Here is a 27,925-nt window from a genome sequence, read left to right on the forward strand (position 1 = left end):
TCTGCTCTGCTAACTCATGGTGTGTCAGGGGGGACTACATCTACGGTGTCCTGCGGGGACAAACAAGCAAAGTCGATGAACGCTGAGTACAGATAAGCTAGTTGGATGGTGGAGGGGGGCAGTAATTAATGAAGCATTACCAATTTTTAAAAGCATGTTTTGTCCAAGAGTACGACAATGTCTACAAACATAGTCGGTTTGCTATTTTTTTTTGTAAGAGCCAAGAATATCCTTGTTTTGGTAATATCCTAGTGCATCGCTCTATATTAAGATGGCTGGTTCCCTCTGTCTCGTCTGCTAATGAAACCACAGTCTGTCACCTGTGAGGTGGTGGTGGCATGGTTATGTTAAATAATGCTGCCATCTAGTGGACCGTGACTCCCACAGGTGACAAACCTACTCTGTCTTTCTCTCCATTCTCTCTTTCTCCCTTACAACACACACACACACACACACACACACACACACACACACACACACACACACACACACACACACACACACACACCCATACCAACAGGGCATCCGAGTCGAGGAAAAGTTCACCAACTTCAAGTCCTGCATGAAGAAGGAACTTTCTGGAAAATAGGTAACTCTCTTCATATATTTGCTCTCGGCCAGATTAGGGCGATTGATTTGTATTGACGTTTTTTTACCATTTAAGTTAAAACAATGTCACCGGATGCATGGGGAGCTGACCAGGCATGGGCCCCCACACTGGGCTCCTGGTTCTCAGAGGCTCCTCCGGCCGGCCGGGCGGCCCCAGGCATTGGGTTACACTGTAATATTAACACTGATCAACAGCCACCAGACACCAGCTTAAGCCTGCTTCCTTGAGCAGCAGCAGTTCCGTTTTAAAGCGGATAAACGTTTCAAAGACCCTGCGGCCCCCAGACAGGGGCCCTGATTGTCCCCTGAGTTCAAACTGGAACAACCTCGGGATCACAAGTGGATGTTTATATCGGTTTTTCAAACCATGCGTATAAATAGGATCAAATGTTTGTATTGTTTTCGTATAATTTGAAAGGGAACACAGATATTTTATATTGTTTATAATTAGTCAGTAGTTGAGGGGATTCTGAATAAGTTTATTTGGCAAATATATTCCTGCAGTTGTGTTCCTATTTTACTGGTAGTTTAATATACATCTATTGATGCACTTAGACACATCATCAGTTGGTATAGTATAGTATAGTATAGCAGACTAAAGAAATATTATTTATTTATATATATCATATACATTTTTCTATTACTTATTATATTAAATAATAATAATATTATGTATGCCTGTTCTCTAGGTTCCAATATCAATACCAGCCCTTATTTTACTGTGCACCTTTTTTTTTAATTTAGCCTCGAAAGCAATAGTTTGCAGGGGTGTGTCTGAAATGGGTACTCCTGTAGCAAAATGACTGTTCTACAACAGACACCATCCACATCCACAACAATAGTTGTGTCTCTGTTCTGTCTACAGGGTCACATTTCAGCACAACGTTACAGTAGCTCTACAGACGCGACGGCCTGTCCAGTGGCCCTGAAGAGGAGAGGAGGAAGCTGGAAGCCGTTCCAACAGGATGCGGAAAACACAGCGTCTCAGTGCGCCTCCGTGCAGTGTCTTCATCAAGTGTCTTTCAAAAAAAAAAAAGAGGATATTTTATAGAGAATATTGCTTCAGCTTTAATGATAAAGCCTACATTTTAAATATAAAACATACATGTGAGCCAGAAGAGACTTTCCAAAAGTAGGTACTACAGGTGTACACATTGTGCACACATTACAAACATGTGACACTGATTTGTTAGCTGCTTGTTGCTAATGCTACATTGCAGTGCTTTGTGTTTGTTAGCTACTTCCCCTTAATGCTACAGCGCGGTCTCTGTGTTTGTTAGCTGCTTACTGCTAATGCCACACAGAAGCTCTCGTGGCTCTCGGCTGCCTAACTTCTGGCTTTCTCTGTGCAGTAAGGTGTCCATTGCTAACATACTTTTTTTCCTGAGCTTGGCTCCATTTAAAGATCAGTTTAAACAGGGGCAGTGCATCCTCCTTTTCTCCCTTCTTTCCCCATCCCTCCTTCCTTCCATCCTTCCTTCCATCTCTCCCTTACCCCTTCCCGACTCCCCCCCCCACCCCCCCTCTCTGCTCCCAAAGACTAGCAGCACACTTTTTACAAAAGGACTCCAGGGATGTGTGACAGGGCTGGGTCTGTGGCTCTTCTCCTTTAATGCTTGCAATGGTAAATACGTGGTAGGATGTAGAAGATGTTACTGGATTTAGCAGGGAGCTATTTTTATAAAGCTAGCGTGCATGAGTTCTCTAGGAGATATGCAAAAACCCTAAAGCCATAAATGAATAGTCGACCATTATGTGGGCACTGAGCTTGAACAGTTTAAATTTTAAAAGCAGAACAATTGAATACGTCAACCTGTTTTGAGTGTTGAAAGAATCCCTTTAAAAGAACACTGCTGAATACTAGAAGTCTGTTACAGGTCAGATTTGTATCTGATTTCGTAGGGTTATTCATATAATATGGTCAGGTAGGTCTTAAATGATGAAATTAAACTAGTCTTATTTATTTATTTATTTATTTATTATATTTATTTTCATTACATTACATTCGTTACATTAATGTCAAAAGAGTAAGAGTATTTAATATACTATCTACAATAAACAGATTTGGATGATTATATATACGTATTTGTGTTTTTTGCTATTTCTAATTCATATTCTCATACTCGTATGTCACATGCACACGCACGCGCGCACGCACACACACACACACACACACACACACACGCACGCACGCACGCACGCACGCACGCACACACACACACACACACACACACACACACACACACACACACACACACACACACACACACACACACACACACACACACACACACACACACACACACACACACACACACACACACACACAGGTTATCCCAACAAATATAGACAAGGAACTCTAGTTTTGAGAAAAGGAACGGATGAATAGGCCTAATTATCAATTCCTTAATTAGCCGAATCCTACTACACCGCAGTCTCTGTCTGACAGAACAATTGTGATCTCCCCAGGAAACGGTGGGGAATTCAGCCTAGAAGAGCCCTCATTTATTTTCATAAATAATTTACAAAGTAACAATCAGTGAAAGTACAAAATTAATACAAAGTAGGCCTACGTCAGAGATTTGCTGAAATCCTGCCATTGATCACCAGACACACACCGCGGATTGAGTAAAAATACAAAAAAAAGAAGAGAGGAAAAGGCTTTGCAGCATCCCACGGACGTCATGGCAACTTGTGAAGAAGGGGTGGCGCTGCCCAAGATTCCCTCTCATTGAGGCGAGAGAAACACAACGGCCAGCTCCCCAACCCCGCGTCGGTGGCACAGGCAGGCGGTACCAGCGCACCACGATGACTCTGATCCTCTGGCCGTTCTATCGCACGCAACGACCGGGAGCGACGCTGCAGTAACACCGCCTCATCGTACCGTGACCAGTGGCATGCGGCTCGATCATGGCACCGTCTGGCTCGCGTAGTGTCAAACGGGGCTGCCAAAGAGTTTTGTACTGGATCCCGGTTGTGTTCATCGTGCTGATAGTGGCGTGGTCGTACTACGCCTATGTGCTAGAGCTTTGCATAGGTAAGAACTCGTTTTTTTTTGGTCAGAACGAGGTGAGTAACCTGCAATAGTGTGTAGTATTTTATAGATTTTAACACCCAATGCAGGTGCTGGTTGTGTTTAGTCTTGTTTGGGGGTTTTAACAGGTTTGGTAGCCAGCAGTCTGGGTGGATTTCGGGGCACTACCATATTTACGCAGTGTTGACAATGTCAGGCACATGACAATAACATTGCACCCGGGAGACTCATGACTCCTGCTGAATGACTGTGTGTGTCCACGGCAGTTAGTCATGGATTACCTGAATGAATTGAGATAATGTCTACATACACGCAGTCATGTGTTTTAAGGGAGGGATACTAGCAATCATTGACTGACTGTAATCAACATTCCTATTTTAAAGGCATGACAATGATCTTAAAATAGTAATAGTATTATACAAACCTCAGCATGAATCCATGCCATTAAAACCCTTTCGAACCATAGCTGCACACTTAATTGGATAAGACTATAGGCCATATTTGTGCTCCATCTGCATGGTGGGACTTAGAGGTTTTAGACATGGGGTTCAGCTGTCTTTCAGTTGACTATAGCAGTTAAATGGCGTGGCAGAACGCACTGATTGACCTGGGGAATGAGTAATGGAGGTTTCAGCATGTCTGAGCCAGGACAGCAGCAGCAGCAGCAGCCCTACATGTGGTCCATTTGGCTGGCCGTCAGATCACAGAGGGGAAAATATAAAACATCCTCTTTCGTCTGTCAAAGGGGATCGAAATGGACACTGTTGTTCCACAGCCGTCTGAGACAAATGGACCTCTCTTGGTTATGGTCGTGAGGCTTTACATAAAACACAACACCAGTTGAAACCCCAACAGACGGAATCTCCATATCTGTACTATATATCAGAAACAGAACGAGTTGTACTGCCAAGTAAGCTTTCACACACACAGACCTTTCATTATGTCAACGCTATCATGGCAATAAGACATTCCGATTCCGATACGTGAGGATTCACGTATATCCAGAGTGAAGCATATAATTGGGGTGAAGGTTTCCAGACTTAAGGCTGTCTTGTTATTTGGTCTACGCTTCATTCTACGCAGTTCATATACACAACGGACCTGCAGACCACCAGCTCACAACATTGACACTGTTATTTAGTAGTTATGACAACCAAGCTGTATTTTTAAAATAATGTTTTGATGTTTTTCTCATCACCAACCGTTGATGATGAGAAGTGTGCCTGTGCCTGACTGGTGACAAACATCACATGTGTCGGCAGCGGTATGTGACGGGACGGGACGGGAGGGGCCCGGAGGCAGCCATGGCCGGCGTCATGGCAGCATAATAGAGGGATAATTGTGTGGAAGTATGATCAGCTGATACACACGGTGGCGCTGGGTTAATCCCTTTTGTCTGACTCAGTGAATTCACTCCGCCAGTCTCCACTTGACCCATTTACCACCGTGTAAAAGCACTCTGAATCAGGCCGGGAACCCGGGTGGTGCCTGGTTGAGTTCGTCGGCAAACGGATAGCAACTAGGAACACGAGACGGTCTGTTTTTAAGGGGGGGGTTGGGGGAATGTTGTGGGATTGATCTGCTTTCTCAAAGTGGGGCAAAGGAAAAGCATCTAAAAAGCCACAAAGAAATAGTTTAATCATTTCTAAAAACATTTTTTTCAAGTTGTGCCTTTGAGATGAGATCCTACCTCATCAAACGTGGACTTTGCGCGAGCCTGAGGGCATTCGTGTTGCTCCAGGTTTGGCATAAATAACAACTTGTCACGACGGGAAAACAACTGTCAGTTTTAAGGTGTTTTCTAATTATTTTAAAAAGTTGTGTTCTTGGTAGGCCTGGGCAATGAAACAATAAATGATCGTATCGCGATAGACTTTTGATCAATATCAATATAAAACATGTTCAATATATATCGATAAGAGACTGGACCACCGAATCTAGCAGCTGGGTTTGTTACACAAACACGGTTCCATACTTATTTACAATATTTGAGTGTTTTTCATTGTTGTATCGACATTAGAGTATTTATCAATGAATAAGAGTGGAAGGTCATATTAAGTGTTAAACAGAAGTGTTTAAATCCAGCCTGGTAATTCCTAATCTTTTTAGGTCATTAAAATTTTCAATAGTTATCAATATCGATCAATATGATCAAGTTATATCGTGATATGTCTTTCAGCCATATCGCCCAGGCCTAGTTCTTGGCATCGAGAGATGATTCCTCATGGATGGAGGATGGGGCCCCCAGCTTGAGAGCAGGAGGTGCAGTGGGACGGTTGTCCAGCTGCACAGTGTGGTCAGAGATCTGCCTGATTAGCCTGTATGAAACAGGTAGAATCATAAATCCATGGGCATGACCTTTACTGTACCCCAGGCCAGGTGTGAGGAGCCATCGTGAGTTTCACAGGGAGAAGTACGAGTTCAGCCACTCTGCAGCCGTGTGTGTGTGTGTGTGTGTGTGTGTGTGTGTGTGTGTGTGTGTGTGTGTGTCCTTTGGCTGCATGCCTTGATTAGGGTCCTTGGTTCACCTTTACTTCCTTCCTTCCTGCTGTGTGTGTGTGTGTGTGTGTGTGTGTGTGTGTATGTGTGTGTGTGTGTGTGTGTGTCTGTCTGTCTGGTGTTTGTGTGTGTCTGTGTGGTGTTTGTGTGTGTGTGTGTGTGTGTGTGTGTAGCTGTGTGTGTGTGTGTCTGGTGTATGTGTGTGTATCTATCTGTGTCTATATGTGTATGGTGTGTGCGTGTATCTATTCATGCTGCATTCTAGCCCCCAAGCCCCCCTTTTGCGGCTGATTTACAGACAGATTCCTTCCTATGCAACGCTAAGAGTCCATCTAACTTCCTAGAGGCGTTTCCTAACCTTATCCTGAGACAATTGAGAAGCTATTCTGCTAAACTGATAACAGTGTGAGGGAGAGCAGGGGAGAAACAGCGAGAGGCTGGGAGCAGTCATATAGCTTTGTGTCCAGGGCATGTTTCAGTCTGTGTGTCTGGCCCACTGTCAGCATTCCCGTACACATACATAGATTATGCAGGCTATAGCATTATGTGCTGTTGCTGCACGCTGTTTGTGTTTATAGCCGTGTTTTGCCTCTTTAATCACTCCCGAGATGAAGGTAAAAATGTGTCCCCAGGTGTTCAGGGGATTACAGCAGCGATACGTTACGCATGTGAAACCTTTTAATATTATCAACGGCAGAGACACGCATTGACAAACCCGGCTGTTTGATCAGCCGAGCTGTGCACACTGACGTTGACAATGGCCGCCTACAGCAGCAACTTATCTATTATGCCTTTGTATCTAAGTTGAAAATCTGTTTTTGTGAATATATTTTTTTTTTGTAAATCACACAGTGTATATATTAAGTGTAGACTTTGGCAGGAGTTTGTCAATAGTGACTCACGCAAGATAAAAGTCATTAGAAGGGAATTTGTAGTCGTAGAAATGCAAGATCAGTGTTGCATGGGAACTGATCTTTAAATAGTTTTTTGAAGCTATTCATAACAACCTTAAAACATGCCAAGGTAAAGAAACTCTAAGACACTGTCTTCATTCCATTATATTGTCTTGTGGAATAGTGAGCCTATAGAGTTGAAGTCTGAGTGAAAACCCCTTAAACCCCATTTATTTATTTAACGGAGGAACTGAACTGTTTGCCAGGTGAGTGAGTGAGAGAGAGAGAGAGAGAGAGAGAGAGAGAGAGAGAGAGAGAGAGAGAGAGAGAGAGAGAGAGAGAGAGAGAGAGAGAGAGAGAGAGAGAGAGAGAGAGAGAGAGAGAGAGAGCGATATGGAGTCAACCTCGCCAACCACAGAAGAAGATGAATTTCATCAAATGTCACCTTTTCAACAGGGATGAAGATAAGTTGTCTTTAATATGTTATTTCTCTTTTTCCTCCAGAGTCTATCGACGACATCGGAGAGAAGAGTAAGTGTTTGGCCGGGAGACAGGAGATTGACTTTGTGCATTGGTCTTTCAACCTATTGGCCCTCAATGGGGCCAACGGGCTCTTCAGACACCAGTGTTTCCCCCAGCGCTGTATGGTTAAGGCGGCCGCCTTAACAACACTAGGGCCCCGCCTTGACTACCAATGTATTGAAAAAATATATATATATATATATATATATATAATTATTATTATTTTTAATTACTATGCATAAACAAAGTACAAAACTCTTGTAGGGAAAGAAAACATACTTCCATCAGGCACAAAAAATATAGATAAATAATGCATTGGTAATACTGTTTACAACAATAGTCGTGCCAATAATGCTTTTTGAATGGAATTGAAACTGAGGCATCCGGTGGTTCTACGTACAGCCACGCCGGAGAGCATGCGCGAATGCTTCTTGTCAGCTGTGCCACAAATAAGAAGATCCATTTGTATTCAAGTAAACAGTTGTTTATTTCATTAGTGCGGATTGGCGTCTTTGAGCGAAATACCCCCAAAATGTTCGCCTCCTCGCTCCGGGCAGCGACCACCTTGACTAAGACATTTCCTGGGGGAAACACTGGACAGTGTACTGGTGTTTTGTGGAAGATAGTTTAGCAACACTTAGCTTCAGTGCTGAACGTAAACTGCCCCTTGCCACACGGTATAAAGTGCTCATTATGAATCACTTATAATACTGGAAGCATGCTCGTCCAATATTGTGCTTGCCTTCCCAAGCTATATGCTAATGCTAATTGTACACTCAGAACCCATTAGTTATAAAGGACATTCACCTACTGACCTCAGGTACTGTCATCATCAGTGCATTACTGCTATTATATTGAATGCATAAATAAATACCGGTACATACATACATACATACACGTATACTGTATATCGCTGTGTAATATTCTGGACACACACATTTTAACTCAGTGCCAATTGTGGTTAGAAGATTGTTTGTTTGCCTGTTTACACAAGATAAGTATCTAGATTCCACAACTGTTTTCTAATCTAAGCCTAGGACGGCTTTATTGTCCAAGTAGGCTCAGATTGGCCACTATTGTAGCAAGTGATGAGTGCGTTGTTTCCAGCTGAGCTCCTCCCCAGAACGCACAAAGCTCCCAGCTCATCGTGGGGATCCTAGGAGACTAGCGTGGTTGTCTGATCGTAGCATTATACTACTAGCCTGGAAATCCAGACCCACGTCTAGAAAGCTGTAGGGTCTGGCAACGAGTGATGAAAACGGCCTGACTCGAGGGGCGGCACCAAGCATGCATTTGAAAATATCACTGCAACGCAATTGGATAACACTACGACCAATCAGAAAAATACAAGGGGTGACGTATCCAGACCAGCGGAGCTAACCAATAGATAAGACTCTTGCCGTATCCGGTCGGTAAAACAGCAACGCTTTTGGCCCCGCCTATATCAGATACACCGATGTGATTGGTTAATATTCTGGGCCAGGGGAATCGGGGAGTGAGTATATTGCTTGTTTCCAGAGTGACTCGCTGAGCAAATTCAAATTGTGCTCTTGCGAGAACTCTGGATTTCCAGGGTAGTATACTAAGACATCATCTGCCTCTGCTTTCAGTCATATACCTGCTGGCCTACCATGTGACCTTCATCATGTTCGTGTGGGCCTACTGGCAGACCATCTTCACCAGTCCCATGAACCCCCTGAAGGAGGTGAGTGTACCCAGGCGGCCTAAGGGGGAGGGTGGGGCATAGTGCGATCACAAGCCACCATGTAGGCCCCTTTTCTCCCCCCTTGGGACCTTAAAGACAATTTCAGTGTGTGAACAAAACTCTGAGAGTTTTCTTTCGAGTGTGCCGATGGATCCTGAAATTGTCAGGCCACGATCCAGCCTGGATCGCGTCCCTTTTCCGGTCCCCAGCCCTGACTCATAGTTAAAGAACTGGGAGGCCGGCTCTAGTGGCAGTAGAAGCCCGACCGCAGCTGGCCCAGCGCCCTGGCTTGGTGAGCACCCATTACGTCTTCAGCGAGACACCCCCCCCTTCCAGGAACCAAAATGACCTAAGCAATTTCAACTTCATTTGATTTGTGCTTCCACGGCTGAACACACACACACACACACCCCGTGGCATCAAATGAAACACAACAGCATCACCGTGACACGATGAGATTTGAACACATTGAAGTGTTTAGCTTTCACTTCTTGATGTAAGTGTTTAGCTCTCACTTCTATGAACTGCGATGGAGGCTAGTGTGTGCCGGGGTCAATAGAGCAGGTGGCTCTATGGCGTCTTGCCACAGAGCCAGTGTGTGTGTGGTACGTGGGCCCGTGTGTCTAGCTCATGTGGATGAAACCAGAGCCCACATGGAGACCACAGAGGAAGAACTATTCCTTACAATGTCCCCTGGGTCCAAGATGCTGTGTATCACTGCCGGTCTATATGTCTGTCTGTCAGTATCTATCCAGCTGACTATCTATCTCTCTCGCTCTCTCTCTCTCTCTCTCTCTCTCTCTCTCTCTCTCTCTCTCTCTCTCTCTCTCTCTCTCTCTCTCTCTCTCTCCCTCTCTCTCTCTCTGTCTCTCTGTCTGTCTGTATGTCTGTCTTTTGCAACAATACACAGCTTGAATTAGCTTAGCGAAGGCAACCAGCTCCACAGGCTCTTCCCCAGCCAGTACGTGCATCCGGTGAATGCATATTAAATTAGATCAGATCGATGAGGTTCCCAGCCTCCGACGCTGTAACACTCCCGTTCAGCGAGTTTCAACATGCATCCACAGACGGTATACAAAAAAACAGCTGTAGAACAGAAAAAGTGTTTTTTTTTTTTTGCTCATTCTTTTTGTCCAGCTTTGTAAAAACTGTTTACGTGTAATATCCTTCTTCCCCCCGTGCCCCGCATTCAGTTCCACCTGTCCTACTCGGACAAAGAGCTGCTGGAGCGCGCAGACCGGGGCGAGTCTCAGCAGGAGATCCTGAGACGGCTGGCCAAGGACCTGCCCATCTACACCCGCACCAACTCTGGAGGTACCAGGAGCTTTAGGGGATCCCCTCAGCTGCTGCTGCTGCTGTGCCCAGATAAGACCCCTAACCCCCGCGTTCAGGGAGACGGAACAGGGCCCCCCCCCCGCCGGCTCCGGTATACTCCCTCTCTGAGTAGGGGTAGTGTGTAGTAGTAGGGGACGTGTTGGATGGACTCCCAGCCTTAAAGGTTCTGGGTTCAATCCCCAATGACCACAATCTTAACTTGTGGGCATCTCTGAGCAAAATGCCTAAAACCTTCTGGTAATTCAAACCATATCCCTTTTTAAGTCACTTTGGTTAAAATAATCCGCTTTAAGAATCCGGTTAAAAGGACAAACAATTAGTCGAATATTTACAGTACATTCAGATAGAAGCCAAGCCAGTCTGTCTCCCCATTCTGCCTGCTGGTCAGGGAACAGACTGGGCCTCAGTCGGCCAGTCTGCTACCGATGGTGCTGTGTGGTGTGTTGTGTGGTGTGTTGTGTGTTGTTGTGTTGTTGTGTTGTTGTGTGGCGGTGAATTTATCGTTGTCTCTTCACAGCCATCCGCTTCTGCGACCGCTGTCAGCTGCTGAAGCCTGATCGATGCCATCACTGCTCAGTCTGTGATAAGTATGGCTTCTCCGCACACACACACACACACACACACACACACACACCGAACACACACACGTACACACACACACACACACACACACACCGAACGCACACACGTACACACATGCAGACACCCACACACACACACACACACACACACACATACACACACGCACGCATATACGCGTATACTTACACACACACACACACACACACACACACACACACACACACACACACACACACACACACACACACACATTTACACATTGGACTCAGTGACCCGTGCTGTGTTTTGTTGTTCTGTGTTGCAGATGTATTCTGAAGATGGATCACCATTGTCCCTGGTAGGCGTGAGGCTCTTTTATCATTGGGGAAATAGAGTGGCTAGGGCTACTTGTAGCAGGGGCTAGCATAAGGTGGATTCTCGGCTCTCTTTGACTGCGGTCAGGTTTCCGGGTAAGGTGTATAAGAAGACTCCTGTATTGATAACAGATTGTTGATGGTGACATGATGACATCAGGTGATCGCAAAGAGCCTTGGGTTGGAACAATGCCTCAATCATTGAAATGACAAACACGTAATGTACACTAGTGTTGGATTTCATGATTTGTTTCCTTGATTCAGTTCGCGTCGGTCAGTTCGCCAAGAAGAATCGTTCGTTCGTCCGTTCTTTCAGTCGGGTTTCCGGTAGCGGTGAATCATGGAGTGCACGGTTCTCAGCCGAGTCGGTCAGACTCAGCTCCTCCCTCGTTCTCATTCTCAAACGAATCACGATCGTGCAATGGTGCAAACGGTCATCAATCAAGACAACATTAACTGAGTTCCTTTCAGCTGAGGAGTGCTTCATGTTCGGAATGGGGATGTTGCTGCCCGGGCCCGCTCTTCACCACTTAACACAGTCAGTGAACGAACAGTGACTCACGAGTCAGTGTCAGACTAGTGGGCGGGTCTGGGAGTCGAGTCCCGGAGAGCGAATGATACGAACGAGACGAACGAGAGAGAACTGAATCAGGTCGGTTCGTTCTTGTTAAAGAGTCGTTCATTCGAACTGATTCGGTCGCAAACGACCCATCACTAATGTAGACGATGAACAGTGAACATGGAGACATATATATATATATATATACAGATATACTATGTAGAGAGGTACACAGACAGATAGATAGACTGATGGAAAGATTGATTGATCGTTGGATCCTTATTAACCTGAACAATTCGATTTCTGTCCTGGCTGCAGGGTAAACAACTGCGTTGGATTCTCCAACTATAAGTATTTCATGCTCTTCCTGGCCTACTCCTTACTCTACTGCCTCTTTATCACTGCCACAGATCTTCAATACTTCATCCGATTCTGGACCGTGAGTACATCGCAGTGTAGTATTCATGGGCCTGCACCCGCCGTCTGTGGCGTTTAGTGGCAAATCCTACATTGTCCTTCAGCAAATGATAAATTGAATACTTTGATTATTTATGTTTTTGCTTTGCAAGGCTGAAGGTAGAGCGCATGATCGTCTGAAAGAATACCTGGTATGAGCCAATCAGCTGATGAGTAGCACTAAAACAGCATTAACAATTCATTAATAAGAAGACTAGTTGGTTGTAGAGTAAATCAATTCAATTCACTAGCTAGACTCACTAACTCACTAACCAATTGTGGGGTACTTCGGTCTGTTCTGAGTGTTGACCCGTTGGTTGTCGTTTTGCGACCTTTGACCTCTCCAGAACGGACTTCCGGACACGCAAGCCAAGTTCCACATCATGTTCCTGTTCTTTGCGTCCTCCATGTTCTCAGTCAGCCTGGCCTCTCTGTTCGCCTACCACTGCTGGCTGGTCTGCAAGAACAGATCTACACTGGGTGGGTAGGGGTGTGTGTGTGTGTGTGTGTGTGTGTGTGTGTGTGTGTGTGTGTGTGTGTGTGTGTGTGTGTGTTTGCTCTCCAGTTTGTACACAATGCCATGTCAAAGTGGCTTAAAGGTGCAGTATGTATGATTTAGTGGCATCTAGTGGCGAGATGTCAGATTGCAACCAGCTGAAACAGTTTATTCTTATGGGATTATCACTCACAAAAACAATCTTATATAATATATTGTAATATAAAATTGTGTTCCATTTATGCCAATACTGTTCCACTAGATGCCACTCAATTATGCACACTGCACCTTTAACACAAGTCTAGATGATTATGCTCCAATACTGCTTACAGCATCCCCACCACATCGAAAGGTTCTGGGTTCGAACCCCTAGTCTCGCTGTAGGCATCCTTGAACAAGATCCCCTTACCCTTACCTGCTTCTTAGCGACATTGTGTCTCCATGTGTTATGTCTTTGGTCACGAGCATCTGTGAGGTAGGCAGACTAAATAGTAAAATACTAAACAGTTATATGGTCCTCATTTATATAGCGCTTTTATCCAAAGCGCTTTACAGTGTTGACTGACATTCACCCATTCATTCATGTACACATTCACGGTGGAGTCCACCACGCAGGGCGACAGTCAGCTCGTCAGGAGCGATTAGGGTGAGGCGTCTTGTTCAGAGACACGACACTCAAGCTAGGAGGAGCCGGGGATCGAACCAGCCTCCTCTGGGTTAGAAGCATCTAACTGAAGCCCTTATCAATGCCCTGATTTAATAAAGACTACATCATTAAACATAGCTCTCTCATTATGTGGACACAGTGGATCACTTTGTCTTTGATTGGAAGAGTGGATAATCCAGGGGGTGCTTTACACTGTAATGCCATGATGCTAAGCAGCTTAGTAATAAGACACTGCCATGTTAGCCCCCTTGCTATATGCTAGCCCCCTGCTGCTGCGCTAGCCTGGGCTACGATGCCCTCACAGGAATAGCAATCGAGCCTTATAGCGGCGTCCACCAACTACTGTAGCTTTAAAATATAATCAAATTCATCAAAATGTGATGTGATAACATAATTAGTTGTCATATCACATCATGAAGATGACAGGTGAAGGATTATAGAGAGAAGCAGTCAGGCTTTCATCGCCCTCACATGAGTGCTAAAATGATTGGGTGGCCCAAGTTGAGATTTGAACCCCTAACCATGGCAATTGAAGTGCCATGCGATACTAGTTACCACAGGACTGTGGTGCGCTTGATGTTCATTTTCATCGTGAATATCAATATAAGTGTCCAGTCAATAAAAAGTTCAAGGCAAAGCAAGACACGTTTATTTACATTGCATTGCACCCCTCAAGCAAAGGCTATCCAGGGGGCCTAACACAGGCATGAATCACACCGGAAAACATTTGAAAGACATTCAATGGGAGTTCACCTAGACTCTGCATAGCCATTCAGTCCCTTTATTTGTCTGTTGTACTATTTTCTGTTGTACGTCCTGGCACTTACTGAACGCACTTAATGCACGTTGTATTCATTCATAGTACTTAGTTGTGTAGCATCTGCAGTAGCTAGCTCTCACTGCTGTATACGGGGAATGGGTTGGCCTGGCGATTGTTAGTACTTGCACTTGGTTCTATGAACATCTTTACTGTACCGACAACGGCGATATATTGTTTCACTTCTTATGACAAATGTACTTATTGTAAGTCGCTTTGGATAAAAGCGTCTGCTAAATGCCCTAAATGTAAATGTAAATGTAGTATTATTTCAAGGCAAACGTAAAGTAAGCAAAGCTGGCGTGTGTGTGTCTCTCTCAGAGGCGGTGCGCGGCCCGGCCTTCCGTCACGGAACCGACAAGAACGGCTTCGGTCTGGGCTTCAGCAAGAACTTCCGCCAGGTGTTCGGTGACGAGAGAAGATACTGGCTGCTTCCTGTCTTCTCCAGGTATGAACTAGGCCTGGGCAATAAAACAATAAATTATCGTATCATGATAGACTTTTGATCAATATCAATATAAAACACGTTCAATATATATATCGATAAGAGACCGGACCACTGAATCTAGCAGCTGGGTTTGTTACACAAACACGGTTCCATACTTATTTACAATATTTGAGTGTTTTTCATTGTTGTATCGACATTGGAGTGTTGATCAATGAAGAACGGTGGAAGGTCATGTTAAGTGTTAAACAGAAGTGTTTAAATCCAGCGTGGTAATTCCTAGTCTTTTTAGGTCATTCAAATTATCAATAGTTATCAATATCGATCAATATGATCGAGTTATATCGTGATATGTCTTTCAGCCATATCGCCCAGGCCTATGAACTACTACATCTCCTCTAGCGTCTCACCTTGGTCTTTTTCAAGCAGAGCAACTGACGTTTTTTTATTGAGGTTTTTAAGCATGTAGCTTACTCTTTAAAACTAATTTGTATTTTTATAGGCAGGGCTGCCAAGTTTCACTGTAGTGAGATTACTTTTATTTGTGTTTTGGGCGGAGTGACCCAAAAAAACGTTGCAAATCACGGCAACCCTTCACCCCACATAATTATCATTGGAAATTAACATCACTTTAACAGCTTACTTTTTTAATCCCGAATCCCGAAAAAGACTTCCGTTACATAAAAGACGTGAATAGCGTCAACACAATAATCGTGGCCCTGTGTTGTGAATGATTGTTTAATACTGAACAGACATGATTCTGACGCCATCAGCGGTCAGTCATTTGACCTACATTGTAATGTAAGGTTTCCCTCGTGACTCAAGTCTAGGAGATGGTTGCTCCTTCCCCACCTGTCTGGTGAACCAGGACGCAGAGCAGCCCTGTTCCCCTGAAGGCCACAACACTAACAAGATGTGAGTCTTCCACGATTTAGTTTGAATACTTAGAGGGAGCGACACACATTTTTTTCGTCTTGTTATGGAAGTTTTCTTCTTTACTTTATCCTTTTGCTTGGTTCATGTTCACAGTGCAACGGAAATCCAGTTTCCAGCCAAGCCACTGAGGGAGTCTCAGAGTCGCCTGCTCAGCAGCACCCCCTCGTGGGTAGAGAGTGAAAGTGCGGAGGACAGAGAGAGGAACGGTAAACGGCCGTTCCCATTCTTGCTTATTTGTGTCACATCTTAAAAGAAGAGAACGGCGGATTTGACTTAACCTGTGTCTTCCTGCAGGTACCAGCAACCCTATAATGATAATAGAACACGAGGCGTAGGCTTCCATTAAGAATCAACACGTTTAACCCTAAACGTAAGTATCCTACGTTCAGTTGTATTCAGTTTTCGCTCTATTATAGATGTTTAAGCTAAACATGTTCAGTGTGTTTTTGATCCGATCAGTTAATGCTTTCCTTCCCCAGTCGTGCGTGTGCCTATCAGGACGTGATGTGGCGTGACGCGACGTCCGTCGTCGTTCATAACGCATACAGCCGTCTGCTTCTGACAAGGTTTACATCATCAACGCAGAATATGCAGAAAACCACAATCACAACAATAACAACAATAGACCAAACCCGGAGACCTCTTATAAGAGTCAACTAGTGAACAACAAAGGATACAAACAGGTTACATTGAGTTCCTGCCGAGAACAAAGTGACAGGAACTGCATTCCAGAATACAAGACTTTTGAGTTTGTTAATTTGTTAAGCACAGTATTGTAATGACTGCGGTTTTGCACTTTGTATAATATGAATATTAGTCTGGTTAAGCTGCTTTTGATAACACCATGTATGCTCAACAGTTTAAAGGGTTGTCTCTCATCGCTGGGTCAATCTAGACCCCCTGTTTCTTTGATTTTTCATGCAAGAGCTTAATGGCAGAAATGAATGATACATTTTGGTTTCGTGAAACATTGCACATTAACGATTACGGTGACATATGGGTTTTATGGGAGTCTCTAGTTGAGAACCAGGAAGGCCTTTTTGTCAGTGTAGTTTCATCTGCATTTTTTGAGTGTTAAAAAAAATCTGGGATGGGGTCCCCCCTCCCCAACCACATCATCTACATGCAAAGTGTTGTAACAATGAACCCTGTGCATGCTTGATCTCAGTGAAATCAAAATGCTTTGCTGTATTGATCTGTATGCAGAACAATGTTTTTATTTCTCTCTTGCTTGTGATGAGTGTGTGAAGCTGTTTAGTGAATCTATGAACCAAGGGCTCCGTTGTCTGACTGCTTGGGTTTTATGTGACTGTATGAGTGAGGGCTGTGAGTGTTGCCCTGTCACAAACACACTGTTAATTTGTATGTCTCTGTATAACGGCAGTAGGCTTCCCTATGCCAGATAGTGCATGTAGGTCTGGCATAGCTTCCACCACACACTGCCAGATAATGTTCTCTGGTCTGTTTTCACCCAGACGCGTCACTCCGGCCAGGAATCGCTCATAAGCGGTTCCAAATGATTGATTTTTCCACAAATGTATTTACAGTGGAGGCAGGAGTTGCAATGAGTATTTTAGGTTTATCGGATTGTGAAAAAAAGGACATTTACTGAATGTATTGCAGAAATAAAGAAAGGTTGCTATGGGTGCTTTGTTAAATTTGTACTGTATGGCCATTTCTTTTCTCACACAGGTCATTTCAATTAAATAGTTATTAAACTAGTTTTCCTGTGATAAGTACTTGCCTGTTTTGAAATGCTGTATGGTGTCTATATTTTTCTATCAAACTGACTTGGGACGACCTAATTTTTAGGTTTATGAACGCTCAGTTGTGCTGGCTTACAAAGTGAAAATAAAATGCGGTCATATTCTCCATCTCTCACAGAATTGCTTTTTATATATATATGATATATGGTGTGCATAGAGCAAAACATAACACAAGAACTCCAAACCAATCCAGAATGTTTAGTGTTATAAAAATTCCATGCCTTTATTTACAAAACCATATTTATTTAAGTATTGCATATTTAAAAAAGAAAAATCTTTTACATATTGTAAAAGATGTGATGAGGAAAAAATATATATCAAGTGAATACATTTCCATATCCTAACACTGATGGTCAACAGGTTGTGACACACACACACACACACACACACACACACACTTCAATCAATGTCCATGGAAGCTCCAAATAGTCTCAACAACATTTATTCAAACGTCTCGTATCATGCAGCAGGTTCCAAGCAGCATGGGTTGACTGTGGAGCAGTACATAAACAAACAGCACAAAAGAACGTGTCATTCAGTGACCAGAGCTACAACGTTGAATGTATCCCACTGAGCGTCCAAGGTGCTTTAAGAGGCAGATTAAAAGGTCATCTCCTTTTCCATCTCTCTCCCTCTCTCTCTCTGATGAGTAAAAGTCACTCTCTTATTACTATGCTAAAATTCTAGAAAACCTTCATTTCAATTAAAAATGAAAATGGGTCAAAGTCCTCTAAATGTTGATGCACAAGGTGACCTTGTGGAAAAGGGATTCTTTTTTTTACCACTAGCTGTGTTTAACGATAAAGTGTTCAAGTCTCTCCTCTGGTCACAACTATTCATGTCAGTTGAAACAAACGATAATCAACCAGAAAATGTGCTAATGAAACCCAATCAACACACAATAGAAAAAAATAACAGTCCATGTCTGTTGATCTCTTAGGATTTGAGTTCAGAGCCTGGTTATTGCGATCCCACACAGAAAAAGTATTGTAGGCTATCACAATACTTGCAAATATCACAAAGTCATACGCACATGTAAACACACTTTGAATTAAGTACCCCATATCGCTTTGCTATACTAGAGGGTTATAACTTGAGACTCTAAACGTCCGATAAATGGGCAACTACTCTACGCGTTCACTCAAAAACTGTCGTTACCGTTGGGTCAGTTAATCAATGCAAGCGGCTCAGGACCTGATGGAATAAATTAAAGCTAAACATGAGCATAGAGCCAATGCTAAGGCTGAGCTTTGTGGTGGAAAGACCAAATAAAGAAAACAAGATAGCTTCAAGATTAAGATAATAAGTCACGTGTAAAATGGGAGCAAAAAGGCAACAAAGATGACACCAGAAACTATTTCAGCTTTCCATATAAAATCAGGATCTGGTTAGTATTTTTTAAAGTGCAAAATGTCTACAGAACATTTTAGGAGAACTAAAATCCTGTTTGTTTGTCGCTCCACTCTGACCCCACACACAGAGTTAAACATTACATTTAACTCGACTCGCCGGCCGCCAGCCCTCCCTGCGCGCCGCTCTCGATTTCCCTTTCCTCGTTGTCTGCCATTCTTGCAGTTCCTCTACAATGAGCCGAGCATAGGAGGTGACAGCGGTTCGAGAATAAGTCTGCTTTTCAGCTTCCAGAATGACCCGGTAGCGATGGTACTCCGCTCTGATTGGAGGGACGATCCGTTGACGAGGGTGGGGGGGAGGGGGGTGCGGGGGGTGCGGGGGGGGGAGAGGGGGGGAGAGGTTCCAACGTGATGTCATGACTGCTGTTTGTTGGCCTCTTCTTCGTAAGCATTGCCTGTTCCGTTCTGAACGTAGGCGGAGCCAGTGCCCAGGCCGTACAGGTGACCACAGTATTTAGCGTCGTCGATATGATCCTCAAAGAACATCTAGGAAAAAGTCAAAGGTGAGGCAACAGGAGAGGGATTTCCCCCCCACCCAGACGACCCCCCCCCCCCCCTTGACTTGTGGACAGTGGGAGAGGCAAATTATCGTCATCACAATCAAATCTTTTTTTTATGGAATAATAATTCTGTGTATTAAAATATGTATTTATGTCTTAAACATGAGGGCAAAAAAAGCATACATTCAATAAAGGGTTTAAAATGTTGTTATTTTGTAGATGACTTATTTGTCACATAGCTCTCTCACACACCCACACACACACACACACAAAGCCCTCAGTTTGCTTTCCCTGCGAGCATCACTGGCTTCCTCTTGAACCAAAACCGATCTGAGGTTTTCAGCACCAAACCGTGGCACCGGACTATCAGACTTACCATCATATTTCATCTCAGCATCAAACAAATTCAGCCAAGACTAATATAAGGAGCTGGACTGTGGTTTTAAACGTGGTCAATTCAGAATTCACCCAGTGCACCCTGCATGCGTTTTGAAGAGGACGGATACAGAGCCGCCCCCCCCTCCCCCCTACCTCTCTCATCTTGAAGAAGGCCATGCCTGTGAGCAGGGAGTCGGAGCCCGCCTGGTGCTGGGGGCCGATGCGCTCCAGGTCCAGCTGCTCTGCCACCTCCTGCAGGCCTCCCTGCCGAACCACACCCACCGGTCACCTGCTGCTCACCGTCCGGTTACCACCTGCTCACCGTCTGGTTACCGTCTGCTCACTGTCGGGTTCCCTCCTGGGTTCATTATGTTACTACCTGCTCACTGTCGGGTTCCCTCCTGGGTTACTATCATGTTACTATCTGATTACCTTCAGGTTACCACGCGATTACTGTCTGGTGACGTCCTAGTTTCATCATGTTAGCTCCTAGTTACCACCTGGTTAATATATGGCTAGCTCCTGGGTACTATACTGGCGACCATTTAGTTACTATTTGGTACCTCTTGGTTTCTAACCTGGTTACCATTCGCTAAGTATCTGGTTAATATCTGGTTACCTTCAAGTAACCACCTGGTTACCTCCTAGTTACCACATGGTTACTACCTGGTTACCGTCTGGTAACTACCGTCTGTCTTTTTGAGAATGATTGCCTGATTTCCAGTAGCCAATCAATATTTACCACACTTCAGATGAGATAACGGGTCGTTAATCCCAGGAACCCAAACTTCAGCCAATCACATTAGGGTCTCCATTAAACCACTTGAGACCCGATTTATCACCTGTCTCCTTCTAAACAGCCAACGCTTGGTGATAGCCACACTACCCTCAGAACCACCTGGCTACCTCCTGGTTAACCTCTGTTCCGGTTACAGGATCAAGGCCTACATTCAATGCGAACGCGAAGCTCAATTTATCATGACGACGTGAAGTGGATTCACCTAAGCGCGAGGCTGAAAGCTCTGCTCATTCAGAATGTTTTGATGGATGCATTACCTTAAGGTTTTTGCAACTCTTCATGAGGTACTTCACGTCGTAAATGACCGGGAAGTATAAGCGGAGGATCTCAAAGAAATCCACCTCCTCCTCAGGCAGTTTAGCATTAGAGAGCAACTTGATCAGGTATCCAAAGTCATAGCCACTGAAACACACACACACACACACACACACACACTGTGTCTTTTAAAAGGTCATCATAAGTGGTCTGTTTCTCGTATAGCCAACAATCACCAATTGATGATCAATATGCTAACAGCAGTTGCTAAACAACGTAGCTTCCATACACTCAGATGTGCCGGGTGCCACTTATAGGGCATCATACAGATGATGGACTGTGCTGACCAGGGAGAGGGAGGGCGGCCGTGTGCATAATGACTGGATACCCAAACGCATGGACCTCCTTAATATCCTGCTTTAAACTCTATTGATGCATCAACTGGCCACTGGACTTAATGGTCAACACTTAACCTTTAAAAAAGAAAGGCAAACAACCAACACATTTATCCTGAAATCTGACCACCGACAGTGGAAATCCCACAACGCCGACACAAAATGGTATCATTCACGAAATAGCGAACTGCAAGGGGGTCTTTGGGAGAGGGAACGTACCTGTGGAAGGACAGCCATTTGACCCCCTCACAGAGCACCACCCCGGAGGTCATCAGCAGCTCGGCGAAGTACAGCGTGTCGATGCCATCGTCCTCGTGCTTCTTGAACTGAATGCCCGACGTGGTCAGGAGCTCGATGGAGTCCTGGGCATACATGTCCTCTCTGGGGACAGAATGAACGCATGGGGGAGAAAGGGGTGGGTCACGACAAGTGCATTCTGGGAAAGGGAGTCATTATGATGGCGGTATGTAACCGGCACAGAACATTTGAGAACTGGTATAATTTCAGAAAATAACACTTATATAATGACGATGAATGAAGCAGAATACTGTTTTCTGTAAATGCTATGATAGTCTATAAAAGCCTTTCTAAATGTAACTAGTTTGATATTCTGAAGTGTTTTTTTTTTTTTCACATTTGACCAACAGTTAAGCACCATTTTCATATATTGTCAAAAGGCTGTGTATGAATTATTTGTTAAAAAGTCATATTTGGCACAAAGTATTTCTATAAGCCTATGATGGTTAGTTACTTTTCTAGATTTAGGCCCAGAAAGGCCACAAAGCTTCAATGACTACATTGCATTATTTTAATTAACCAATACGCATCAGATACCAGCTAATGCATTCATTGCTTTTGAGATCACTTATCCCACGGAGTTGCTATTCTACAACAAGCGACGGGTTTTCTACAACTTTTCATTGCCACACAATATTTTATTCATTATTTCGGCTTGACAAGCAGATGGACAATTACCATATTCCACCTTTCTAAATGCAGGAGCTTCCAAAATAAACTTCTCATGGTTACACAAGGAAAATAATAAGAGACTCAACTGAAAAAAACGACCAAACAGAGAGAGGGATAAAAATGAGCTCCTACGTAAGGTTGAACTTAAAGTTGAACTGCCACGTGGACGTCCCAGGTGGATACTCTCCCTCCTCGTTCATGAAGGTCAGCCCTAGCTGGATGATCTTGAGAAGGTCAACGTTGCAACGCAGCAACTGGTACTGGTAGTCCGCGTTGCTGCGGAACTCCCCGATGGGCCTGGCGACTACACCCGGAAACTCTGTGTCCTAATTCACACAAAATATTACAATGCATCACGTGTGACGACCCGTACAATCTGATCTCTGTTGATTATTCATTGAAAAGGATAACAAGATAAGAGATAATTACTTTTTTTATCCTAGACTTTACGGGACAGCATTAAGAATTAAAGAGATACAAAAGTAAACAAATAATCTATCCATGTGCACAATATGAGTAACAGAAATGTTGATGCACAATGTACATTTGAACAGCATTGACAGTTGAGGAAAACATTATTAATCATGTATGCTATTGATATTTTACATTATTACCGATGTGTCTTAAGTGGTTCTTAAGGACCGTTCTACATGCTTTGAGGAGAGAGGCATGCCTCACCATTGCAATGTAGTTGTACTTTCGAATAACATGTCGGATCCTCTTCAGTTCCTCATCCAGGTTGATGGCCCAAACCTCACATATTCTTTGGCTGTGATCCACAGTAGCAGCGGGCATAGTGCCACTTCTACATACAAAGCATTAAGCACAAAGGGACAACTTGGAGCTCAAGTTTTGACCCCGAGAAAATACTGACAGTTGATATTGCAACTCAAAAGGACGGCAGGCCTACATGTCACTGCAGTGTCAATTGCAGCAAATGTAACCCACCTCCTCTTAGCATCAGTTCACAGGGTTTAAGTGCCCCCTCTAAACGATGAGCTCACTTAACTTTAAAACGTCTTCCTTCCAGTGGGGCAACCTGTATCCGACGACCATATTATATCAAATAGGAGATGTTCAAGCAGTCGTCAGCCTATGATGTCAAAGGATCGTTTCAGGGTATTGTCAGAGCCTGTCAGACACCCAGTGGGCTTCCAAGACGTTAGCTCTTCGCCATATCATTGACAATGTGCAGCTAGGTGGTAGGTAGCAATTAGCTTTGCTCAAGAAACATTTAGATGTGAATTGGCGAATGGATCGGTCATTCAGACGTGTGTCATCGCTTAAGCGGTTGTCTAGCTCGGCAACGATCGTATGAATGTGCAAAACATGCAAATAGCAAAGTGGCAGCAGTGGCAGCAGCAGCAGCAGCAGCAGCAGCAGCAGCAGCAGCACACCGGGAGCACAAAGTCGGTGCCACTTCCTCGCCTCTATGTGGCATTAAAAAGCTTACTACGGCTAAGTGAACTTACCGTTCCCCAGACTGGGCGGGTATGTTTATTCTAATACCACTAAAAACCTTCAAATGTCACCTACTTTGTTTTATCAGGGGCGTTTACTAACTTTTTTAAATAGTTACATTCAGTGTTGTATCGATATCAGCCTAGAGCTGCCATCATAGACCAGAACCTAGTACGTGACAGCGTCATGACGTGAGCGTCCCAGGCCTGCGTAAGAATGTTTCCGCCCACTTATTATTTACATTAAGGCGTACAGCATGGACGACGTCAGAATCATTTTGTATTTGTGTTCGTATCTCTGACTATATATTTGGTTCAATCAAGGCAAAAAAAGAACACAATTATAAGCCTGTTGGTTAACGTACATAACAAGATTTTTCTTGGGTAAGGGGGGTGTCATAAATAGTTGGCCTGTTAAGCCCTTTGAGACTGTAATGGTGATTAAGGGCAGTGTTGTGCATGAACTAGTTCAAAAGATCTAGTTCATTGAACAAGTTCATTTTTCTATGAACTTTGAACTGAACGTAACATATTTTTAACTAAAGAACTTGAACTTGAACTAGATTTTGTGACTTTCTGAATTGATGCTTAGGTCCAGATTACATGTTTATTAAATAGAGTTACTGCCTTAGTTGTGATGAATGAAACAGGTGTACAAATAATATCCACAACAATTTGAGATTGTAGTAATGGAGAGGATTAATTTTAAAAGATAAGCACAGAATACTCCAACAGTTTTTCTTCGGTTTCTAAAAAAACTGTTAATGAACCGAACATGAACTAGTTCAAAACTGAATTGGTGAAATACAACAGTCGTTGTTGCAACTTACATATATGGGTGTGCTTTAATATAGTTTTCCAAACTTCCCAAACATTAAGACAAACCTTTGGTTTTGCCAGGAGCAACGACATCAAGGATTCCAAGATGACAATGGTGCAAGAAATTGCACAATTGTAAATTAAAAGAAATCAAAACATAAAAACGAATGTTTAATGTTTATCAGCAGTCTTGTCACCACATGGACCTCTTTCTTCCTCCAACAGGCTTTTGGTTGTTCTGTAGCAGGTCAATAAGTGTGATCACCTGTACTTTGCCTGATCATCCAGCTTTAAGAAGCCCTAGTTATTAACATGAGCAAGGATTTGAATAATCTTGAGTAAATTGGACCAAAACCCTTTTGTGGATTTAGCAATGTAACAGCACATGTAATAATACAGATACCAGATTATATAATTACATTATACACTATTGATTACACAGTGTCGAAATGATTAATACAGTGTGTTTAACATTCAAATAGGTAGGTTCAGTAAGTATTCAGGTACGTTAGTTTCCCTTTTTATTTTACCGTTCAACATATGGCTTCAGTCTTAAAACACACTCTTCAGAAATAGTTAAACTGCAGGCAGGACCTATTAATTGCCATTGAGCGTACTTAAGGTAAAGTGCTGGGCTTGAAATATCTGCCCCAAACTTTTGATCATTGCTTACAATTGTATTAAGTTCTCCCTTTTATTATTAGCCCATAACAATTATGGTACTTTGATCAAGCCCTGATTAAATAAATGCAATATTAACATCAGTATATTGTATAAACCAACATTGGACACCAAAAGCAACCCTGTACAGGGCCGTTCAACACAGGACAGACATTTAAATGCCAATATAATCAATAGCAAAATAAACATTAAGCATCAACAATCATCAATATACTTTGTTTCGAGGGCCCCTAGGCAGCTGCTAGCTTGCGCATCCATTGAACGTCTGCCCCACTCTTAAAACAACATTTTCTTCAGGCAGCAGAGTAGGCAGCGTCGTCGGGGTCGGGCTCTCTGGTGCCCTCCTCGCTGAGCTGAGAGTTAAAGCTCACGTCGGCGATGCCAGACTCCTGCTCACTGCTGACGGAGAGGTCAGCCTCCGAGGTTTGGCTCTGGGGCGACGTGAAGACCAGGTTGTCCACGGGGGACCTCTGCTGACAGGGGCTGCTGGCGATGAACCCCCCGCTGTAGTCCTGCGGCGTGTTGGCCTGCGGCACGAAGCCCCCAGGGGCCAGGGCCCAGGCCAAGCAGGACCCGTCCTCCGCCTCGCCGTTCCATTCTGGTTTGTTTTCCAGCTTTTCAATTTGCTGTTGAAAGGGTTAAAAAAAAAAAAAAAAAAAATCAGCCACAAATAAATATTAAACCGCTGATATCGCTTGGGAGAAAGGTATAGTGATGGGGCAGGATTGTCTAGTGGGGTTAAAGAACAATACCGCTTTGGTTGATTAAAACATCATAATCGTCTCTCCTAGCTTCGTGGAGAGTCTGTTTGACAAATTCAACTGCTAACAGAGGTATTTTAGTGAGGCCATGGGAGACCGTTACGATGGTTTGATCCCCTGACGGCTATTGTCCTCCTGTTAAGTTATTGGAGTTCCAGTTCTAAAAGGTTCTGGGTTCAAATCCCCAACGTCTGTAGGATTCTCTGAGCGAGCCCTACAACGGCTTCAAAACACTGACGGAGAGTAGCTTAGGATCCATCCTCAGTGTTTCCCACAGACCAGGTAGCAATGTGTGGTGCCCCCCTGCAGGGTTGGCAACTTTTGGTTTTTGGCCGGAGTGAGACTGTAGAATCTCATAATGCTTACATTATAACAGGGTGGGGGGGTGGAGTTGGATTGCGGGTGGACGGGATTGTTGATGGGGGGAAGGGTTGGTACGGGTTGGCGGAGTTGGGGGGGGGTGACAGCCGCAGCAATTTAGCGCTTGTCCGAAGCAACGAGAGATCTAACGGGTATTTTTCTTTTTTTGGCGTGACATTTGTTGTGAGAGCGTGAGATATTTATACTTAAAAAAAAAAAGCGGAATCAATTTGTGGCGCTCGTTGTTGAATCTGTGGCGCTGCGCCACACATTGGTCTATGTATGGGAAACACTGCATCCTGGCTCTGGCCTCTCACCTCTTTGTGTGATGCCAGCTGTTCCTCCAGCTGCACCGTCTCCTCACGGACAGCCATCAGGTAGTCTTCCACCGACTGGCGCGGGTGCATTCCCCGGTCGAAGCGGTTATACAAACCACTCCAGAACCTGAAGACATGGAGGATTTTAAGTTAACCTCTCCGATGAATCTCGTCTCCTCCTTCAATACTAGCATCTCTCACACTTATTTCAGGGATTAGCTTCAGTGGATTATACGTCGGCATTGTCTTAGAGGTAATCGTTCTAGATTCGGTTATCAAAAATAGCAGGGCATTTCAAACAATTTGAATGAAAAAAGGCATTGTTGTAACTTACTTGAAACAGTAGGGGGCGGTAGAGGGACGGAGGACTCCTTGGCTCTGGCAGTTGTCGGTTCTGTAAAGTGGGTTGATGTAGTCACCCCTATTGTCCCACAGGTGCTTCCAGAGGGAGTGTGTTTTATCTCGTAGGCTATCAAGAGAGCAGAATCAGGTCAGGGCACAAGAAACAAGAGCCATAAGAAGAGAGCGTGAGCAACCCAATAAACAGGCCTAGTGGGTCGAGTGGGTATTGTTTGACATTGGGGGACCCAACACCAATGTCCGTAGTCCTACAGTAGGTCATCCCTGACCAAGATGGTCAACTTTGCCTGCACGCATTAATTACATTTATCAAAAAAAAAAGGTGCTGGTTTAATCAATGACTTAATAGTGGCTTCTGTTTGAGTCCCACGACTTCAACCGCTGGGTCTCGACCCGACCCGAGAACAAAGCTGGAACCCATACGACACGGTTGCCGTGGCGACGCAGGCTCACCCCAGCTGTTGCCTCTCGCGCTGGTTGTTCCCGACGAAGTTGCCATACTGGCAGGCGTACATGTGGTGGTGGACGGCGATGAGGAGCCGCTCGTTGAACTCGAAGGCGCAGGGGAACTGCTCCGTCAGCTGCCACACACACTCCAGGAACTGGTCCATCACTGGGGACACCTCCTTGGAGTCCCCGTCCAGGTGGTTACACCTGGGACGAGGGAGGGAGAGAGAGAGAGAGAGAGAGAGAGAGAGAGAGAGAGAGAGAGAGAGAGAGAGAGAGAGAGAGAGAGAGAGAGAGAGAGAGAGAGAGAGAGAGAGAGAGAGAGAGAGAGAGAGAGA

The 27,925-nt window shown here is 44.2% G+C and overlaps 4 protein-coding genes across 5 annotated transcripts in view; 2 read left to right on the forward strand and 2 right to left on the reverse strand.

The window, feature by feature from the left end:
* micu3b (mitochondrial calcium uptake 3b) overlaps positions 1 to 1,633 on the forward strand; it is a gene marked incomplete at its 5' end in the record, with an annotated part of 20,756 nt that extends 19,123 nt beyond the window's left edge. Inside the window, 2 exons of the mRNA XM_084469132.1 lie at positions 521 to 589; positions 1,475 to 1,633. Of these exons, the coding sequence (XP_084325258.1) occupies positions 521 to 589 (69 nt within the window). The 3' untranslated portion in view covers positions 1,475 to 1,633. The remainder of the gene's footprint in view (positions 1 to 520; positions 590 to 1,474) is intronic.
* A 1,886-nt stretch (positions 1,634 to 3,519) lies between these two features.
* On the forward strand, positions 3,520 to 16,243 carry zdhhc2 (zDHHC palmitoyltransferase 2; the record flags this gene model as incomplete). Its single annotated transcript, XM_084469456.1, has 13 exons — positions 3,520 to 3,646; positions 7,540 to 7,566; positions 9,168 to 9,262; positions 10,456 to 10,576; positions 11,115 to 11,184; positions 11,484 to 11,516; positions 12,410 to 12,530; positions 12,661 to 12,699; positions 12,895 to 13,027; positions 14,849 to 14,975; positions 15,798 to 15,887; positions 16,002 to 16,114; positions 16,203 to 16,243. The coding sequence occupies 13 exons, from the start codon at positions 3,520 to 3,522 to the stop codon at positions 16,241 to 16,243; spliced, it is 1,137 nt and encodes a 378-aa protein (XP_084325582.1).
* A 1,609-nt stretch (positions 16,244 to 17,852) lies between these two features.
* On the reverse strand, positions 17,853 to 23,990 carry cnot7 (CCR4-NOT transcription complex, subunit 7). Of its 2 annotated transcripts, XM_084468966.1 has the most exons (8): positions 23,855 to 23,990; positions 23,392 to 23,475; positions 23,061 to 23,187; positions 22,515 to 22,708; positions 21,633 to 21,794; positions 21,021 to 21,165; positions 20,118 to 20,228; positions 17,853 to 19,572 (listed from the first exon to the last, which is right to left on the reverse strand). In XM_084468966.1, the coding sequence occupies exons 2-8, from the start codon at positions 23,436 to 23,438 to the stop codon at positions 19,441 to 19,443; spliced, it is 918 nt and encodes a 305-aa protein (XP_084325092.1). In that variant the 5' UTR covers positions 23,439 to 23,475; positions 23,855 to 23,990; the 3' UTR covers positions 17,853 to 19,440. The 2 variants fall into 2 exon arrangements, with proteins under 2 accessions (XP_084325092.1, XP_084325093.1); XM_084468967.1 differs by lacking the exon at positions 23,392 to 23,475.
* Positions 23,991 to 24,691: 701 nt separating this feature from the next.
* Positions 24,692 to 27,925, reverse strand: part of mtmr7a (myotubularin related protein 7a) — a 12,612-nt gene continuing 9,378 nt past the window's right edge. Inside the window, exons 10-13 of the mRNA XM_084469803.1 lie at positions 27,594 to 27,794; positions 27,115 to 27,249; positions 26,781 to 26,907; positions 24,692 to 25,968 (exon numbers count right to left, since the gene is read on the reverse strand). Of these exons, the coding sequence (XP_084325929.1) occupies positions 25,636 to 25,968; positions 26,781 to 26,907; positions 27,115 to 27,249; positions 27,594 to 27,794 (796 nt within the window). The 3' untranslated portion in view covers positions 24,692 to 25,635. The remainder of the gene's footprint in view (positions 25,969 to 26,780; positions 26,908 to 27,114; positions 27,250 to 27,593; positions 27,795 to 27,925) is intronic.

The sequence above is a fragment of the Micromesistius poutassou genome (genome assembly GCF_964030765.1).
Source record: "Micromesistius poutassou genome assembly, chromosome: 6".
NCBI classification, from domain to species: domain Eukaryota; kingdom Metazoa; phylum Chordata; class Actinopteri; order Gadiformes; family Gadidae; genus Micromesistius; species Micromesistius poutassou.